A 19,989-nucleotide genomic window follows, 5' to 3' on the forward strand; every position below is an offset into this window, starting at 1 on the left:
TATGACAATAGCAGACATCCAGTTGACTTGTATGTGGTATTCCAGATAAATAAGCCTTTTGGAAATGATATCGAACCAAGTAAGAGACATTACCAACAATTCAGTTACTAGTACTATAATAGAGCTTACTAAACAACACTGCAATCAAAACAAATTACAGTTGAACAACAATATTTCAAGTACTTTTAAAGTAAAATCACCAGGAAACACTTTCATGCAATATCTAATAACCAGTAATAGAATATGAAGAATGTCGAAAACTTTGCTGAGTGTATATATTATATATTTGATTATTGTGATGCAGATGATTTATTTACTCAAAACATCTGTTCAATATAACCTTTATCCATTTGTAAACATTAGATAAGCTTCAGATTAGTAATAACTATGAATATGAATGATTATCATACGCAGCAAAATGTAAAGATTTTCAGAGGATTAAAAAGAAAGAATAATAATAATAATAATAATAAAAGGGATGGTCTGTCATTCATATGACTCAAAAAATCATCTATTTTCACTTCAAGTATATCATATACTAGCACTATGACCTGGCGTTGCCGGGTCATAGTGCTAGTGCATGCATATACAGCCGCGTGCGTGTGCACATACACGCAAGTACTGTCCAAATCTCCGACCAATCACATACAGCTAGCTGGCATTCAATTGGCGTATCAAGTTTCGGGCATTTTGATTGGGTTTTGGATAGAAAATTCACAAAAAAGTCACTTCTATTGATTTCTTAATGGCTTTGCGGGGTGACTGGGGAAATGTAAAGATGTGCACGACCACCCTTGGACGGTTTTGAACGACTGTAGAAAGTACGAGCCCTCTAACTGAAAAATTGTGGATTTGTATAAAGGGCACACATGCAGACATCTTGCCGTTTATATATATAGAGATCATATAATAATGGAGTCTATTCGCTATGTAAAATGTAAATAGAAAGAAAACGAAGACAAATCGGTTGAATAGAACTATATTTAAGGAGCCATCTAATAAACAAAACTATGGTTTTCGAGTTGGTTTATGTATTCAAACAACCATAACAAAAATTGCGAAATTTATGCAAGAACTTTTGGCTAAGTTGTGACTGAAACATCAGCTTAATAAACAAGCTTTATGAAATCAGTCTAAATTCACAAGTATTTTGGAATTTAAATTAAAACGCAGAAGGGTGAGATAAATTAGAAACATAATAGTAAACGGGTTAATTCATATCGGACTCAACCAATCAAGTTTATAGATTTCCAATGCCAAGCATATTTTTTTTGTGGGAGGTGTTGTGTCTTCAGGTAAAGATGTTTAAGATAGTTTTATTGTTAACAAACCCATTTGGTAGCAATATTAAAGGAAAAGAAAACATATTCCTGTTATATACATAAACACAAGAATTTCTTTAGAGGATAGAGTTAAGGCTGCATAAAACACAATAAGTTAATCAGTTACCTGTCGCCTCCAATTTGCTGTTCTTCAAAATGTTCACATTTTCCAAGATTTTTCTCAGTCATCTTTTGAACTGATGTTAAGATGGCACCACCACAAGCTTTCATGGTTCGATGAAGATCATCATCAACTACACGGCCAGCACAAAACATGTCTCTAAAAAATAAAAGTCGTATTGTCAGACGACAGAAAGAGGAAATACTTCCATATTAAATCGACTCAACGCTGGGCTATGTATTCCTTTCACTACTGTCACAACCTTTAAAACTACACACACACACACCAACAACAATTTCTCCACTAAACTGTATTATATAAACTCCCACCACTAATGGTTCCGCAATTCATTATCTTTCACTCCAATCAAAGGTTTACGACTACACTAAATACTTTGTCTTAATTACTTTCTCTCAAGCTGTATACATCATCATCATCATCATTTAACGTCCGCTTTCCATGCTAGCATGGGTTGGACGATTTTGACTGAGGGCTGGCGAACCAGATGGCTGCACCAGGCTCCAATCTTGATTTGGCAGAGTTTCTACAGCTGGATGCCCTTCCTAACATCAACCACTCGTGGAGTGTAGTGGGTGCTTTTTACGTGCCATCTTATATATTAAACCTTCACACATTATATTTTATAGCAGAGAAGAATGATTATAGTCTTACAAGTTTGATTATTTGTTCAACCAATGAAGTAGTGTTTAGCTGAAAATAACCACTCAATAATTGGTACGCACATATTAAATCAAAGGCATCATATATTTGGAAGTGTCATAAGCAAAACAGATGAGTTTAGGAAATAATTCTTCACAACCAAAGAATTAGCAAACTGTTATAAAATCCTATACATACAAACACACACACACTAACTCCCTCATAATATGAACACAGTATCACATCAATCCATCAGCATTTAAACCAGCCATATGCTGCCCAAATACTCTAGCCTTTCCTACTTTACAATGCCATTTTAAAAACAATCGTATGGCGACCTGCTGTGCTTGAGGAGACCTATCGAGTCAAGTACATCAACATCAAAAAAGTCAAATGGAAATTGTAGTTGTGATACCTGTGCCGGTGGCACATAAAAAGCACCTACTACACCCACGGAGTGGTTGGCATTAGGAAGGGCATCCAGCTGTAGAAACTCTGCCAGATCAGACTGGAGCCTGGTGCAGCCTCCTGGCTCCCCAGACCCCAGTTGAACCATCCAACCCATGCTAACATGGAAAACGAACGTTAAACGACAATGATGATGTATCAAAGTCTTGCTGCTATGGGATAATGCACAATTCATTCAAAACTACCTGAGTAAATAAACATTACATTTGACCTGAATGATAAAGGGTTAATGTTTGTGTTTATAGAAAGACATACCTATCAGCAAAATACTGTGTTGCTACATCTCCAATTGGTAATTTAGACAAAACTACATTGGCCCCACTTTTATGGATAGCTTCCAATTTATCGTAGAGAATAGACCATTCTGCATCCACAATAGACTGATATTCCTGTAAGGGGAAAAAATTTTAAAATTCAATATTACATATCAAATTGATTTTAAATATTAACAGATTGTAATAAATGGTAAGTCTGGAATTAATTTAAAATAACAAGTGTATGTTTCTTAATTACTTATTTACATATTTTTATGCTTCATCTGTTGTAGATGAATTATTTTTAGTTTACAACTACTAATCAATCAGAATTATATATTTTTTCCTCAAAGACAATGAAAAGTAAAAGAAAAATATGTGTAAGATCAAGATTGAAGCCTGGTGCAGCCATCTGGTTTGCCAGCCCTCAGTCAAAATCGTCCAACCCATGCTAGCATGGAAAGCGGACGTTAAACAACAATGATGATGCATGCACACACAAAAACAGTTCTGTTAGATGGCTTAGCTGAAGATATGCCTGCGTCAGTTGTTGACTGCCATGACACTGCATCCTTTAAGGCCCTCATGCTTTCTGAAATCCGTCGAAACTACACCTGATTATATATGCACTTTAGATGAGTTGTAGTGCACCTGAGCACTGTACACAATGTTTATTATTATTATTATTATATTGCTATGTCCTGTAACATTGAAAAGTTCTATATCACGGATAAATCTGCAGGTCTCTAAATCCTGAACTATAATTCAAATAGTGCTGTTTGGGAATAAAAACCTGAAACTAAACGTTCTTTTGTATGATTAAGTTTAACTCCATTTTAGGAAAAACATTCTGTTTGTACCATGTGTGTATATTTTTTTGCCTTTTATCAAGAAAATTTCTCCAAATCTTTTTTCTTCTTTTGACTTTCAAGCACAACATCAGTTAATGCTGCAAGTGGTAAGTTAAAACTCACTGATACAATCTGTTAATGATTTAATTCGGAAACAATGCCCAAATATCAATATCTGGTGACCGTGTGTGAAAACACAGGTCGTCAAATCTTCACAACGAACACCAACAATCACTGTATCAGCAAATTTCATTCAAATTCACACAACAATTATATTTTCATAAGACACCCGTGCCGGTGACAGCACCGCCTGACTGGCATCCGCGTTGGTGACCCGTAAAAGCACCAACCAATTGTGGCTGTTTGCCAGCCTGTTCTGGCACATAAAAAACACCCACTACACTCTCGGAGTGGTTGGCGTTAGGAAGGGCATCCACCTGTAGAAACACTGCCAAATCAGACTAGAGCCTGGTGCAACCTCCATGGCTTCCCAGACCCCTGTCGAACTGTCCAACCCATGCTAGCATGGATAACGGACGTTAAATGATGATGATGAGCTTGATACTGGACTGTCTGCATTTCTTTTGAATGTCTCGTTTCTAACAGGACAGTCATTTACATTGAGAAAGCATCTGAGAACATCATGACTACTAAACACATCTCGTATAGTCATGGAATTTATAATATAAGACTACCAGGTCATTGGTTAAAAGTAAACTTCACAGAATACAAAACAAAAAATACCAAAATTCAACGCAAAATCACAGCTAGAGCTGTGTGATAAGATTAACAATAAAATTAATAATTACCTCTACATTATCAACTCTCACTTCAGCATTTTCTTTTTCAGCTTTCAATTCAAGTTCTACATTTAATAAAGCAAGCTTTGGACTTTCATAACTCTTCCGCTGCATCTCAAATCCAGCATAACTGAAGGTTTTTTTAAATGCTACTCCAGCAAACAATTTAGAGTCCTACAAATAAAAAAAAACAAAAAAAAACATAATTTACAATATCTTCAAAAACTATGTACAAATACAGGTTGTCTTGTAATTAAATTTTTCACTTAAGCAGATTTATGTCAGCTGAGATGGATTAGCTAATTAAATACTGGCACGTAAAAGCACCCACTACACTCTCGGAGTGGTTGGCGTTAGGAAGGGCATCCAGCTGTAGAAACTGCCAGATCAAGATTGAAGCCTGGTGCAGCCATCAGTCATACGTCCAACCCATCCTAGCATGGAAAGCGGACGTTAAACGATGATGATGATGATAAAAAGACTTTCCTAGTAGGTTTTTGTTCAGGAAAACAGAAGTCACCCATCATAATTTCAATAAACCTTATCCTACAATTAATTTCTCAGTTTTTCAAATAAATCAGAAAGTGTTCTTGTACCATTAGACAGACAACATCTAGAATACTGCACCATTCTAATAATGAGCTTATTTAGTAAATTTGAAATTAAGCTTATTGAAAAGGTGATGGTAAATAGCAATATTTTAACCCTTTTGTTACTGTATTTATTTTGAGATGCTCTGTGTTTCTTTCAATTACTTTCAATATAACAAAGAATTTAGTAAAATAACTTAAGTTATTATTCAGCTAGTGTTAGGAACATAAATTGTGACTGAGGTTTGGTGGAAGATTTTAATTCAAAACTTATGAAAATAAGACATTTGAACTCAGAGCCAGAGCCGGTTTTGGTCGGGTTGGTAACGAGAGGGTTAACCTCTTAACATTAGAGAACAAGAGAAAGGGTTCAATTAGAAATTGAAACCCTGGCATAGATTTTAATTTGCCAAGAATGTAAGGGCATCAAGAGACCAATCAATAATTGAAATTAGGCTTTACTGATTGATAACATACTGGCATACGATAATAGCATCTTAAAGGTTAAGTGTAAATGTTTATTTAACAAAGGAACAAATAGATCAAATTTCCAACGTAGCCGAATTACAAAAGATGAATATTTACCTCAAGTGCACCTCCAGGCACTTTCTTCTTGCCAATCATATTTAAAGGTAGTAATTCATCAAGCAACATAACAGCATCGACAACCATCTTAGCAAAGAATTCCTTCTGGTGAGCAACAAGTTTGGAACTAAGAGAAGTGGCAGCACATTTTTCCAGTAAATTGCGTAATTCCCTAGGCAAAAATATATATAAATAGATGAAGCATCAAGCAAGAAATAGTCATTCATTACTTTGTGAAACAAAGTGTATACAAGTGTAAGTTCCAATAATGAGTCCTATACTACTCTGACCAATTGTATAATTTCACTTGCATTTTATCAACAGTGCAAAAGTGAGCAGCTGGATTTAGGAGGCAATGGAAGAGTCCTGAAGATGACCCAAGGTCTTGACATCCTGCAACTGCCAGCACTGAAGAAAACATTGATCATGTTCACTACATGGAGACGGAAGAAAGGCAATTGACTTTAAATCAAAAATCCAGTGCTATTAGTTTATCTTTTGAAGAGAGCTGATAATATTCTGCTTGGTGGGTGCTACACCTGACATCTGATCAAAAGTGCACCAGGCTGACCAGAGCAAATATTCTGCTTGGTGGGTGCTACACCTGACATCTGATCAAAAGTGCACCAGGCTGACTAGAGCAAATATTCTGCTCGGTGGGTGCTACACCTGACATTTGATCTAAAGTGCACCAGGCTGACCAGAGCAAATATTCTGCTTGGTGGGTGCTATACCTGACATCTGATCTAAAGTGCACCAGGCTGACCAGAGCAAATATTCTTCTTGGTGGGTGCTACACCTGACATCTGATCAAAAGTGCACCAGGCTGACCAGAGCAAATATTCTGCTTGGTGGGTGCTACACCTGACATCTGATCAAAAGTGCACCAGGCTGACCAGAGCAAATATTCTGCTTGGTGGGTGCTACACCTGACATCTGATCAAAAGTGCACCAGGCTGACCAGAGCAAATATTCTGCTCGGTGGGTGCTACACCTGACATCTGATCTAAAGTGCACCAGGCTGACCAGAGCAAATATTCTGCTTGATGGGTGCTACACCTGACATCTGATCAAAAGTGCACCAGGCTGACCAGAGCAAATATTCTGCTTGGTGGGTGCTACACCTGACATCTGATCTAAAGTGCACCGGGCTGACCAGAGCAAATATTCTGCTCGGTGGGTGCTACACCTGACATCTGATCTAAAGTGCACCAGGCTGACCAGAGCAAATATTCTGCTTGGTGGGTGCTACACCTGACATCTGATCAAAAGTGCACCAGGCTGACCAGAGCAAATATTCTGTTTGGTGGGTGCTACACCTGACATCTGATCAAAAGTGCACCAGGTTGACCACAGCAAATATTCTGTTTGGTGGGTGCTACACCTGACATCTGATCAAAAGTGCACCAGGCTGACCACAGCACAGGAAAACCTGACATTGTCTATGGCACATCCAGTTGGCTTCTTTGAAAGTTTCCTAGGTCAGGATGAGTGTTAGGTTCATCACTTTGAGCCAGGGACAAAGATACATTCCATCCAGTGGAAACACCTCTCCTCACTTGCTCCAAATAAGGTCATGCTTGTTTCATCAGCAGGGAAGGTGATGGCCTGTTCCTTGGGATACAAAAGGCATTGTGTTTATTGATGTCTTCAAAAGAGTCATACATCAAAGGAAAGTACGATGCCAACATGTTGAGGCAGTTAAGAAAGGCTATCAAGACCAAAAAAAAACCAAACAAATGGGATTTTGTTTCATCAGGACAATGTTCCAGCACAAAAAAAACCTTGCTTTCAAGGGCTGGTGTGCATGACTGTGACTTTGAACCAGTAGATCCCTGCCCCAGCTATTCTCTTGATTTGACTCCTTCTGATTATCATGTACCCCAGCATGAAAAAAACACTTGGCTGGGAACTAATATCGCAGATGATGTCATATCTGCTGTTGTTGGCCCTTTATTTTTGACTAACAGGATGAAAGCTTCTTCACCAATGTGATCCAAGCACTGCAACACCAATGGAAAAATAGTTCTTGTAAGTAGGAACTATTTTGAAAAATAAAAAAAACCTCATCTGGTCACATTCCATAAGAATATTTTGAACAGCCTATGAACTTTTCGGCTGACCGTCATTTAAAGGTCAAGTGACACATCACAAATTTTGGGCTGTAATTGAGTAAAAATGTACATCCAATGAATTATAACAAATACATCAAGCTCAAAACCCCATTAACACTACATATTTCAACTCTCATTTTTTTACAATGACAAAATCTCTTTATATATATATATAAATGTTATAAGAAAATGGAGATAAGGAAGTTAACAATTATTTATGATTAACAAATTCTTACAGCCGTTTCAATTAATACTCAATAATTTAATTACAAATTTGTACATTCATTTTGCATTTATGTGACATAAGCGTAGTTTCATCAGAGGGGAAAAAAATGCAAATTTGATGTACAAATCTGTAATTAGATTATTAAGTATTAGTTGAAATGGCTGTAAGAGGTGATGACCAATTTGTTAATAAATAATTATTAACTTCCTTATCTCCATTTTCTTTTCTTCTTTTAACTGGATATAAACTATATGCTTAATATATACCTATTGTTTTAAGGGTATTTCATTCCCCAACAATACTAGGTATTGAACCAGTATTTCTTTGGATGTAACCACCCTTTCATGTGGTTAACATAACCTCTAATTAAATTTATATATATATATATATAAGTATGTGAATGAATTATCCTAGTATTGATAATTCGGTTAATCGATACCTGGGTAGCAAATTCACGTCAGAAGACACGGTTGAAGCTACATGTTCTTGTGTGGTAATTTATTTATATATATATATATATATTAAAATATGTATCAATAACAAACACTAACAAATTCAAAAAAATTTTATGAAAAAAATGTAGGCATATTACAATTGAAACTTACTTTTGGTCATCTTTCTTTACTTTCACTGCAATCTCTTTACATTTAGCAACAGCCTAAAATAAAAAGTTAATGAAAGTTATTTTAATATTCTCAAACAATACTATATTTATGAGTATTTAAATCATGTTTTTAAGCACCAAATTAATTCTATTTGCCCTCTCTTAGCTGCTCAATGACCAAGTATTTATACAATTTTTATAAGGTAAAGTGTGTCTTGTTCTGTGTATATGTTGCCCCCAACAGAAATGAAAAAAGAAGAAAAAAAAAAAAAAGTTGCAGAATGTCATCTGCAGTTGCCAGTAAATGTCCATAATATGGTGTAGATTAGTTAATCTGGAACAGGGACTCCCAAAGTGTTCTGCAAAACCCCAGGGATCCCTGAAAGTTATCAAGGGTTCCATGCCTTTTACTTTTAGGCTTACCCAAGTCATACAGTGGTGTTTGCTGTTGCTCGCCGATACAGCTGCCTGTGAAACACGTTTGTCACCATGTAAAAAGACGAATATATGACGCATGTGTTTATTGTATTTGGAGGTGAGGAAAATATAACGGTTGTATGGGAACCACTGACCTAGCAATTGATTGAATGTTTTCAGGTTTACCTAAGTCATGCCTTTGTATGAATTCAGACAGTGGTGTTTGTCAATAGTGCCGTCAGTGGAACACGTTTCTCACTAAGTATGATGCATGTTTATTGTGTTTGAAGATGTATATGCATGCTTGCAGCATATCCTGTGCATTCATTTTAGTAATGGTGATGTAGCATTCATCAACGGATGTGTAGTGCTTGCTATTAAATGGTGCTTTACTATCAGCACCAAGCATTCCACCTAAAGAGCAGACTACAGTAAGGTAGCCACACAATTTTGTAACTGTTATTTCTACATACAGGATAATACACTACCTTGACCCACAAATGTTATACTAGGGTCGGCTTTTATATGGGACCAATGGAAAATTCCCAATTTTTTGTCCAAAAATAGTGGTGGTGGGTGACTTTTACAAGATCAACTATTACTAGAGTATATATGGTAATTGCAAAGGAAACTTTAATGGCATGCAATCATGCCATATCTAAGTCCATTATTTATTATCAGTTTCAGTAAATTTCTTTCATATATTGGATCAATTTTCTGCAGTTTTAGAGAGAAACTACATATAAAATACCATAAACTGTCTCATGTAAAAGTAACACCCCCACCCAACTATTTTAGGCGTTTACCAAAATTAAATCAGCCTAGTTTAAAACTTTTAATTCTTTTCAAATGATAAACAAAACCTATCTAAGTGCAAGCCAAGTAAGATTATGGAAGAACTATACTCACCATATTAGCAGCTTTCTTAAAAGCGCCAATGATTATACGTGGATGAACTCCGTCTTCAATGAATGGTTTTGCTTGTTTAAGGAATTCTGCAGTCAAAAGAACAACACTGGTAGTGCCATCACCAACCTGAAGATAAAAAGATAATTACCATGATTAATTCAAATAAGGGCTAACTAACTAATGCTAAAAAGAAGTATCTTTGCTTAACGTCTTCTGTTTTTTTCAGCAAAAGCACATCTAACTATATTATTGTTATTAGCAGATTGGCCCCCGTGCCATGGCACGTAAAAGGGTACCATTCAAGCGTGATTGTAACCAACGCCGCCCGACAGGCCCTCGTGCCAGTGGCACGTAAAAAGCACCCACTACACTCTCGAAGTGGTTGGCTTTAGGAAGGGCATCCAGCTGTAGAAACTCTGCCAGATCAAGATTGGAGCCTGGTGCAGCCATCTGGTTTGCCAGCCCTCAGTCAAAATCGTCCAACTCATGCTAGCATGGAAAGCGGACATTAAACAATGATGGTGATGATAAATATCACAAGGTTTCGTTTATCACTTTAATTAAAATTTTAAAAAAAAATTCCGTTTAATTAAAAGTTTAAAGCACAAAAGATAATATCACCATTTTAAAATCTTGTATATTTAATATTTATATAAGACAAAGTTGAAATACAGTAATATGTAATAGAGTTAAATCATGATCTAGTTTCACTGAGGTGCTACACAATTAACTTTCAGCAATTTATTTTATTAGAGTTTAAAATTCATGGATTTGATATTTAAGTATATAAAGGAACAGACAGTGAGAAACGGTAACTACACATGAAGAAACTAAGCTAAAAATTTAATTAAAATATATACTGAACAAACCTCTGCATCTTGAGATTTAGCAATATCAACCAACATTTTAGCAGCAGGGTGGACAATGTCCAATAACTTTACAATAGTAGCACCGTCATTAGATATTGTGGCTTTTCCTAAAAATAAAATCAAGAAACCATTATAAACATTGAAAATAGCATTCATAGCCTCCCAGACAATTTATTGTAGTTTGGTTCAAGAGTCATTTAAAAGACAACTCACCTCCCTTTTTTTTAATTTGTAGTACCAACTACCATATTTCCCAGGTCATAAAATTGTTTCATTTCTGGGGGAGAAAAAAAACCCCCAAAAAACTCAAAGCCATCTTTGCTTGTTATTACCATATGCTCAGGTTGTAGAATGCAGTTGATGACTGACCAGTCCTCATCAGAACCCTTGTCCCAGAATGTAAGCCTACACTTACAATTCACATGTAATAAATACATCCCTGTATTATGGCTAACACAGTAATTTTGTAAATGTACTGATAGTAAAAAAAAAATTTACAAAGTCATTTGTTTTTCTCACTCAGCAATAATGGTTTATACCAACTGTTAAGCCAATAATTATCTACAACAGTGATTCTCAATAAATGTTTTGCTTATGGACTTTTTGATTCTTACTTTACCTTTGGTGGACCCTCATAACCATTTGATGCTTAACCCTTTAGCATTCAAACCGACCCAAATATTCTACTTGTTTTATGCCCAAATTGGCCAGATCCAACCTTTCATACCTATCCCACAATGTAATTCTGAAAAATAAGCAATCACATTATTGAAATCTTGAAGCTATGAGATAATGCATGGTTGATTCAAAACAATGTGAATAAATAAGCATTACATTTGACAGTAACTTGAATGCTAAAGGGTTAAAAAAATCCAATTATATTTTTTGTACTTAAATATTAATAGGAATTATATTAAAAAATTTGTCAAAATATTTTATGTATTGTGAAAGTATAACAAATTTATTGCACATAAATATTAACAATTTATATGGGGCCTGGTTGAGAACCACTGAAAAGGTTTGATAACAGAAAAGCCAGATACACATAATTAGTTATAAGCTACATATTGCAGAATATGTAAATAAAGGATGGCAACCATTCGAGCAACAGTGGACCACTATCAACTGAAAAAGGATTTGTGAATAAAGAAAACAAGAGAAAGCATTGAGAAGCGAAAGTCTGGTCATAAGCAGAGCAATCAAATATTAAGCAAGCATTATCCTTGCAGTTACAACAAACTGGATGTTTTAGTTAACAAGCCTCTCAAGGATAACTGAAGTAATCAACTATTACATAAATATTAGTAAGTGAAATTATGGCAGCTAAGAGTAGAAATGATAGCCAACCTTCCTATGAAAATAGTGTTGTCTTTGAAATAGCTAGTAGCAGCTACTTATGTGTTAATAGACAATACATTTAAAAGGCAGTAAACTGGATACAGAGACTTCAGGTATATGTAACACCCAGAAGGAAACTAGTTTTTATTTTACCAGTCACTAGGTAAGATCCCTTAATAAATGACCTGATTAAGTATTTTTTAGCTGATGCCAGTGGCACGTAAAGAGCACTATCCGAACGTGATCGATGCCGGGCCTGCTTGACTGGCTCCTGTGCCGGTGGCACATAAAAATCACCCACTATACTCTTAGAGTGGTTGGCGTTAGGAAGGACATCCAGCTGTAGAAACATCGCCAGATCAGATTGGAGCCTGGTGCAGCCACTGGCTCTACAGACCTCAGTCAAACCGTCTAACATATGCCAGCATGGAAAATGACATTAAACAATGATGATATGGCTAGAACATATCCCATTCTGCCAGATATTTTAAGCTTCTCTGTGGTGATTCCTGATAGGGAGGCTTTCTCTGTCTTCATATCTACAATTGCTTTATCTATCAAGTTACTATTTGGATAGATGGTCTCACATTAGGAAAATTCTCCTGTGTTCTCTACATTTAGCAGCCTTTTATAGTGGCACTTCCAAGCCCCTTTCTTTGCAGAATCACTAACTGCAAGTGAACCATCAATGCACAATTAATTTGTTCTATATGAGATTAAACTGTTCAAACTTGCTGCCCAATATACTCTGCTAATAGGCAATGTGTTACCACTTGAATTTTATGATATGGGAAATATGATAATTCATGCTACCACACAAAAATTATTCCACAATACATAATCTTAATTTACAAGATGTCACATTAAGACCATTCCAAAAGTAAAGCATTCCTACTGAGGGTCAAATCATGGTCACGCTGATGGTTTCAAAGACTTGCCATTGCCCTGGTGCACACTCCTTCATCAGGTATAAAACATTAAAGCTTGAGATTAATCTATATATATATAAAGCTGAAGTTGTCTGTGTATGGCAGCCTTCAACTAACACTATCTCCTCGGAGACCCTGCGGTGCAAATTGACCAAAATCGAGAGTATGATAGAAGGCTTGCTCTTCCTTCTGTAGAAGAAAAAATTCAAATTGGACCATGTTAAGACCAAAAATTATTTACAACAAAAAAGTGCTTTTTTTTCTATGAAAATCCCTATTTTTAACGATTTTTTTTACTGCTGTGTTGCCATTTTTCGGTGTATTTCAACCAGAAAAATGTTCACTTAAAGAGAATAACAAGCTACATAATGCAAAATTTTTTACTTTTCAAAAATTCCAATTCTAAAGGGTCGAAACAAACCTGAGCAACGCCGGGCGATACTGCTAGTATCAGATAATTAAATTATGGGGTGAAGGCACTAAGCTGTGATAAGTATAAAGAATAGAACCCTACCCCAATCCCCTTTTAATTTGTAGAGCTAACTACCATATTTCTCAGCTCGAATATACTAAATGTCTGAACATGCTTTTGACACATTCAAAGTGGTAATAACATTAATATCAGGGTCTTTGCTATGTTTTACAACACCGCTTTTGTAATAAAATAGTCTGGATAATAAAGAAATAAGGTGCCTTATTTAAAAAGCAGAAAACTTGTTTAACCATTTAGCATTTAAAAAGAAGCATATCCAACCAAAATTTTCAACCCATTTTATGTTCAAACCAACCAGATCCTGTCTCTCACACCTTCCCTACAATGTCATCCTAAAAATAAACAATCACATCATCAAAATCTCAAAGCTATGAGATAATCCATGATTAATTCAAAGCAATGTGAATAAAAGGAATTATTTTTGACTGAGCAACATAAAAGTTAAGGGATTAACTGAAAATGACAAAATAAATAAAAGTTCCCATTGCTTTAGCCCTTTAGGGTTCGTATTATTCTGCCAAAATTAATGCCTTTTCATCTACATTGTTTTGAACTAATCATGCATTACCTTTGTAGCTATGAGATTTTGATGAGGTAGCTGTTAATTTTTAAAACAATATTGTAGGGTTGGTGTGAGAGACCAGATCAGGCCAGTTTGAACATAAAACAGATAGAATATTTTTGGCCAGATATGGCCGGTTTAAATGCTAATGGGTTAGGGAACCATATTTAGGGCTACTTCATGTTGAAAGAAGACATGTACCAGAGATGCTGTGTAGTGGGATCAAGCCATAACCACATGGTTACAAAATGATCTTCCAAATCACACAGCTACTTCAACTCGCAAATCAAGTATTTTTTTTTTTTTAATAAAAAATGAGAAACCTTACCTTGAGAATCCACAATTAGTTTATCCATTCCCCGAGGACCAAGAGTGGTACGCACAGCATCTGCCACAACTTGACAGGCCATAATGTTACTAAGGATTTGGGGCTTTCCTTGGGAGGAATCTGTGCCCTCTTTTAATAAAATGATTGGAGTTTGCTGAAAGAAATAAATGATACAACTGAATATGATTTCAAAGAAGCATAGAAGCTAAGCTTAAAATAAAATAAAAGTCATTAATTTCATTCATAAAATTGCAAGAGATTGTAATATCAACTTGACAAAATATATTTAAAAAATCTCAATACTCAACTATTAATTAAGCATAATTATATAACTAGCATATCTATTTTCAGTGACTTCACTAGGAAACCTATTCCTTACTTTATTTCATCCATTTTAACATACCTGGAAATTGATCAGGCAAAATAGAACCCATTACATTAAACCAAGGGTGGGGAAACTGTTAGTGTAGCGGGCAAAAATTTCCAAAGAAAAAGGTCCGCTGGCAGATCACTCTTATATCTGTAAATCTTGTATATATCTATGTATAATTCGATATACATTAATGCATAACATCTTCATTAATGCTGCCACTGATACTTATGAGGTACTCTATATTTTTCAGCTAGAGTGTAGTTGGGTCTCAAGGGTATAGTACAAACCTAGTAATATGTTTTATAGTAAAAGCAAAAATTTCCATTCAAATGGCAATTACTGGACGGTTTTCTGTGCGTATCTAACCCTTTTAAGTTGTAGTAGAAACATGACCTATGTTGAAAATAAGCATAGGAATCATCATCATCATCGTTTAACGTCCGCTTTCCATGCTAGTAATGAGTTGGACGATTTGACTGAGGACTGGCGAACTAGATGGCTGCACCAGGCTCCAATCTTGATCAGGCAGAGTTTCTACAGCTTGATGCCCTTCCTAACGCCAACCACTCCGAGAGTGTAGTGGGTGCTTTTACGTGCCATTGGCATGGGGGCCAGTCAGGCGGTACTGGCAATGGCCACAAAAAAATTTGAAGAAAATTTTTTTTTTATAAATTTTATAATTGAAAAATTTACTATACTTTGTACATACAAGTATACCAGCCTGCGGGGTGCAATAAAATGGACTTGCAGGGGCAATTGCGACCGTGGGTTTCCCTGCCCCTGCATTAAACCATTTTGCCAAATGACCTTATATATTGTAAGTATATTAAATGAACATAGTGAATAATATTCTGAAATATGACAATTTTCAATACTCCAATGTATTACTATTATTGTGTATTAATAGACAATAAAAACTGTAAAGACAATAAACTGATTTCCATTATACAAATAATAGCAAGGTTGTCAGCACTACACTGGCTATTCAATTAAGGATTTCTTACATATGTATAAAGACAAACATTTTGGGGAAGGAAATAGTCAATTAAATTGACCATAGAATTTGACTAGTGTTGCTGTATCCACCCAGGACTGATGAATAATTGAACTTAGAATGTAAGGAACATAATATTCCAAGGCATTAAGGAAACAGTATTATCAATAACTGATACAACTCAATAGAACACAAGTTAAACAGGGGATATTCTACACAATCACCAGAGTAATTAGAGGGCCCTTATGTTAGGACTTCATCCACCAGTTACATCCAAGGTTGCAAAAGATGAGAAAATGAAAGGCAAAATTGGACTGTGGTGGCATTTGAAGGCGGATCGTAAAGAACAGCAAGAAATTCTGCTAAGCATTTTCCCCCAATGCTCCACCGATTCTGCCAGAGATGCAAGATGCCGCAAACTAGGTATCCGAAGTTAGTATTTCTAGCAACATAGGATTTTAAAAGTAAAAAAGGCAGTGACTAATTTGAATAAAAATAAATATGAAATATGAAGTTGGGTGGGGTTCAACATATCAGAGAATTCATATTCAACAGCACGTTGATTTAACAAGCCCATTTACCCTAATACAATTTAAAAATTCCCCAGTCCAACAGCATTCTCGTATTTACGACCAGATGGATTATTATAATTCGGTCAATTGGTAAAACTTGACTGCATTGTATGCTACATATTCTAAGTAGATGGAATAAAAATTGTAAACCGTATTTTATTTGCTACGGTAGTTAGGGAATATTTCGGAAAAAAAATATTTTCAAGGAATGGGTTACATGACAAATCAAAATACCCATGCAACACTAACAAGGCCTCAAATTAAGGTGGGGACACAGTCGAATATACAGCTCTAGGCGTCGTTAGAAAAAGGATTTCTTTAATCAGGATAAGCTCGCACATCTTGTAAAGAAGAATCAAAACTGAACCCCCGAAAAACTTACGAATATAGCACTATCTTTAAAGAATATATTAAATATAATATAGCGTTGGGCACCGTGACACTGCAGTAGGTTTTATCTTTTACTAAACATCGACAGATGATGGATCAACGACACCATTAAAGTACATTTTCAAATGCAATTTCGAAACAAAATTACAACATATAAATTATTATTGACTGTCTTGGCCTCTTAAAACCGTCAATATTCATAAAAATATACACGGTTAATTATTCTTCATAAGCAATTAGTCATCATGTCTGATGTGGATTTGTAAAAGGCAAAATATTTTAAATTGTTGGAGCTTAATATTTAAATGAAAGTGACAATTAAGAAAGTAATTAGAAATAGTTATGCAGTGAGATTATATTTTTTTCTGACAAATATCTAAATATCTTCAGTATTTCTAAATGGGTTTCATAATTTATTTCGTTTCCATTGCTTAAAGACTGAAGTAGACAAAGAAAGAAAAGATTAATTAATTTATGAATTAAAAATATATATAAAAGATAAAATGATTTATTACATCCTATTAAAAATATATCTGCAGGATTAGTAAAAATAGAAGATAAAGAATATTCAAGTTGAAATTAATCACAAAAAAGATAGAGAAACCCATTTATGGAGATGAGGTTTTTAAAAAGGGGGGTTGAAAGTCGGGATAAAGAGAAAAAAAAAGCCATTTTCAATAAAGTACATATATAATATATGAAAATCTATCTCTGATTATATCTCTTACCTAAAACTAAATAAAGGAAATTGGAAAATTAATGCAAAATTTGCAAGATATTACTAAATAGATTTAATATATGAATAATACAATAGAAATTACCAGAATCCATGTGACAACCCATTTATTGTTGAGTAATATTTTAATATACTATTAACATGTCTTAAGCTAATTAGAATGATTTAATGCAATAAATACATTAATTAAAAAACATTTTACATGGGATGGAATTCGCATAAAGGGTTTCCCTGTCTTCACCTGATTTTTCTACATTAAAAAAAAATTACTAGGAGAAAGCACATGTTACAGAAAATCTAATTTTGTCTGTAAGGAAGCTTCTAGATGACAATGCAGAATACGAGCGGATATCTATTTTATTTCACGATAGAATACTACAAAAAGAAGGTATTTTTGCAGTACGATGATAAAGCATTCAATTTAAATTAATAACAGCATCTGTAAGCATACAACCTGCATAGGATGAAAACGATTACAAAAATATCTCTTACCATAATTGCAAATTATCTCTTTTTATCGCCGGCTTTGTCGGTAGAGTTAGTAAGATGGATTCGGCAGTAACAACGGGAGAGTATTCATACCGTCTTCCGGTGAAATTAACTTCCGCCGTACGAATCACCATGACAACGTTTAAGTTCGCCTGCAAATTCTGAAATTCAATTCGGATGTGTTTTTTTTTTTTTGTGACAAAAAGATTCGCGAAACTCTAACACACACACACACGTACGCACGCGCGCGCACACACACACGTACGCACGCACACGCCTGCACACACACACAACACACGCATACACACACACACACACACACACGCACGCACACACGAACACACACACACGCGCGCGCACACACACACGCACGCGCGCGCACACACATACACACACATGCGTACGCACGCACACACACACATACACACACACACACGACACATCAGCCCAACAAAAATTCCTGAACATTTTAGAAAAAATAGGCTTTTTTTCGGTTTGACCGGCAGTTTTTCAAAATAATTTCCACGTAACTAAACACTTAAACTTCGTATACTGGTAGAATGTGTTTATAAAACATCTTTTTCTTTTGGCTTTCTTGAGAAAATTCTATAGTTTGTAAGATATTTGTTTTTTTTTCTTCTTCAATTTCTGCAATTTCAACCAATCAATGACGTCTATTGTAGGTGAAAACATTCTGTGCCGTATGAATATGTCCCTCGTTTAAGAAACAGATTGGGTTTATTTACATTTGTGACGAAAAAAAGATACCCTTTCCCCCACCCCTAACCCTAACCCTAACCCTAAAACAGATTGAAATGCAATAGATCGATACTAGGGTCATAATTATGGGTGACAATTTCATATGACACCGCTAGAAAAAAACTGCCGTTCAAACCGAAAAGATCCGAAATTAGTTTTATTTACGTAAAGATTGAAGCATAATTTTATTATAAGGAAAGAGAAAGGTAGAGTTTAAGCAGCAGAATATGGAGTGAAGGGAGTACACCGCGGAACGAATGGCAAGTTTGGTCATGCCCTGCAGACAAGATAATGGACAGTAACACTCGATGCAGCAGCCATCTCACCTCGTGGGGCTTATTCTCAGATTGGCCGCAATTATTCTGATTTCACTGAGGAAATATCAGCAGTGCAGCGCCCGAGAACAACCTGAGGCACAAACTAATAGCGGCCGTTGAGGCTCCTGCATTTTTATTTATTTTACTCTCCTAACGGCGGCGATACCTGAGGCGGCGAGCTGGCAGAAACGTTAGCACGCCGGGCGAAATGCTTTGTGGTATTTCGTCTGCCGCTACGTCCCGAGTTCAAATTCTGCCGAGGTCGACTTTGCCTTTCATCCTTTCGGGATCGATTATATAAGTACCAGTTACGCACTGAAGTCGATATAATCGACTTAATCCCTTTGTCTGTCCTTGTTTGTCCCCTCTGTGTTTAGTCCCTTGTGGGTAGTAAAGAAACAGGTATTTCGTCTGCCGTTACGTTCTGAGTTCAAATTCCGCCGAGGTCGCCTTTGCCTTTCATCCTTTCGGGGTCGATAAATTAAGTACCAGTTACGCACTGGGGTCGATGTAAACGACTTAATCCCGTTGTCTGTCCTTGTTTGTCCTCTCTGTGTTTAGCCCCTTGTGGGTAGTAAAGAAATAGGTATTTCGTCTGTCGTTACGTCCTGAGTTCAAATTCCGCCGAGGTCGACTTTACCTTTCATCCTTTCGGGGTCGATAAATTAAGTACCAGTTACGCACTGGGGTCGATGTAAACGACTTAATCCCGTTGTCTGTCCTTGTTTGTCCTCTCTGTGTTTAGCCCCTTGTGGGTAGTAAAGAAATAGGTATTTCGTCTGTCGTTACGTCCTGAGTTCAAATTCCGCCGAGGTCGACTTTACCTTTCATCCTTTCGGGGTCGATAAATTAAGTACCAGTTACGCACTGGGATCGATGTAATCGACTTTGTCTGTCCTTGTTTGTCCTCTCTGTGTTT

At 35.9% G+C, this 19,989-nt stretch overlaps 1 protein-coding gene across 1 annotated transcript in view; it reads right to left on the reverse strand.

The window, feature by feature from the left end:
- Positions 1-18,153, reverse strand: part of LOC115230234 (T-complex protein 1 subunit eta) — a 28,297-nt gene extending 10,144 nt beyond the window's left edge. The window contains exons 1-9 of the mRNA XM_029800449.2: positions 17,998-18,153; positions 14,441-14,594; positions 10,791-10,897; positions 9,922-10,047; positions 8,597-8,649; positions 5,652-5,823; positions 4,486-4,650; positions 2,827-2,960; positions 1,450-1,602 (exon numbers count right to left, since the gene is read on the reverse strand). Coding sequence (XP_029656309.1) covers positions 1,450-1,602; positions 2,827-2,960; positions 4,486-4,650; positions 5,652-5,823; positions 8,597-8,649; positions 9,922-10,047; positions 10,791-10,897; positions 14,441-14,594; positions 17,998-18,000 — 1,067 coding nt within the window. The 5' untranslated portion in view covers positions 18,001-18,153. The remainder of the gene's footprint in view (positions 1-1,449; positions 1,603-2,826; positions 2,961-4,485; positions 4,651-5,651; positions 5,824-8,596; positions 8,650-9,921; positions 10,048-10,790; positions 10,898-14,440; positions 14,595-17,997) is intronic.
- Between the last annotated feature and the right edge of the window lie 1,836 nt (positions 18,154-19,989).

This window comes from Octopus sinensis, unplaced genomic scaffold (assembly GCF_006345805.1).
Source record: "Octopus sinensis unplaced genomic scaffold, ASM634580v1 Contig15018_ERROPOS429916, whole genome shotgun sequence".
Lineage (NCBI taxonomy): Eukaryota > Metazoa > Mollusca > Cephalopoda > Octopoda > Octopodidae > Octopus > Octopus sinensis.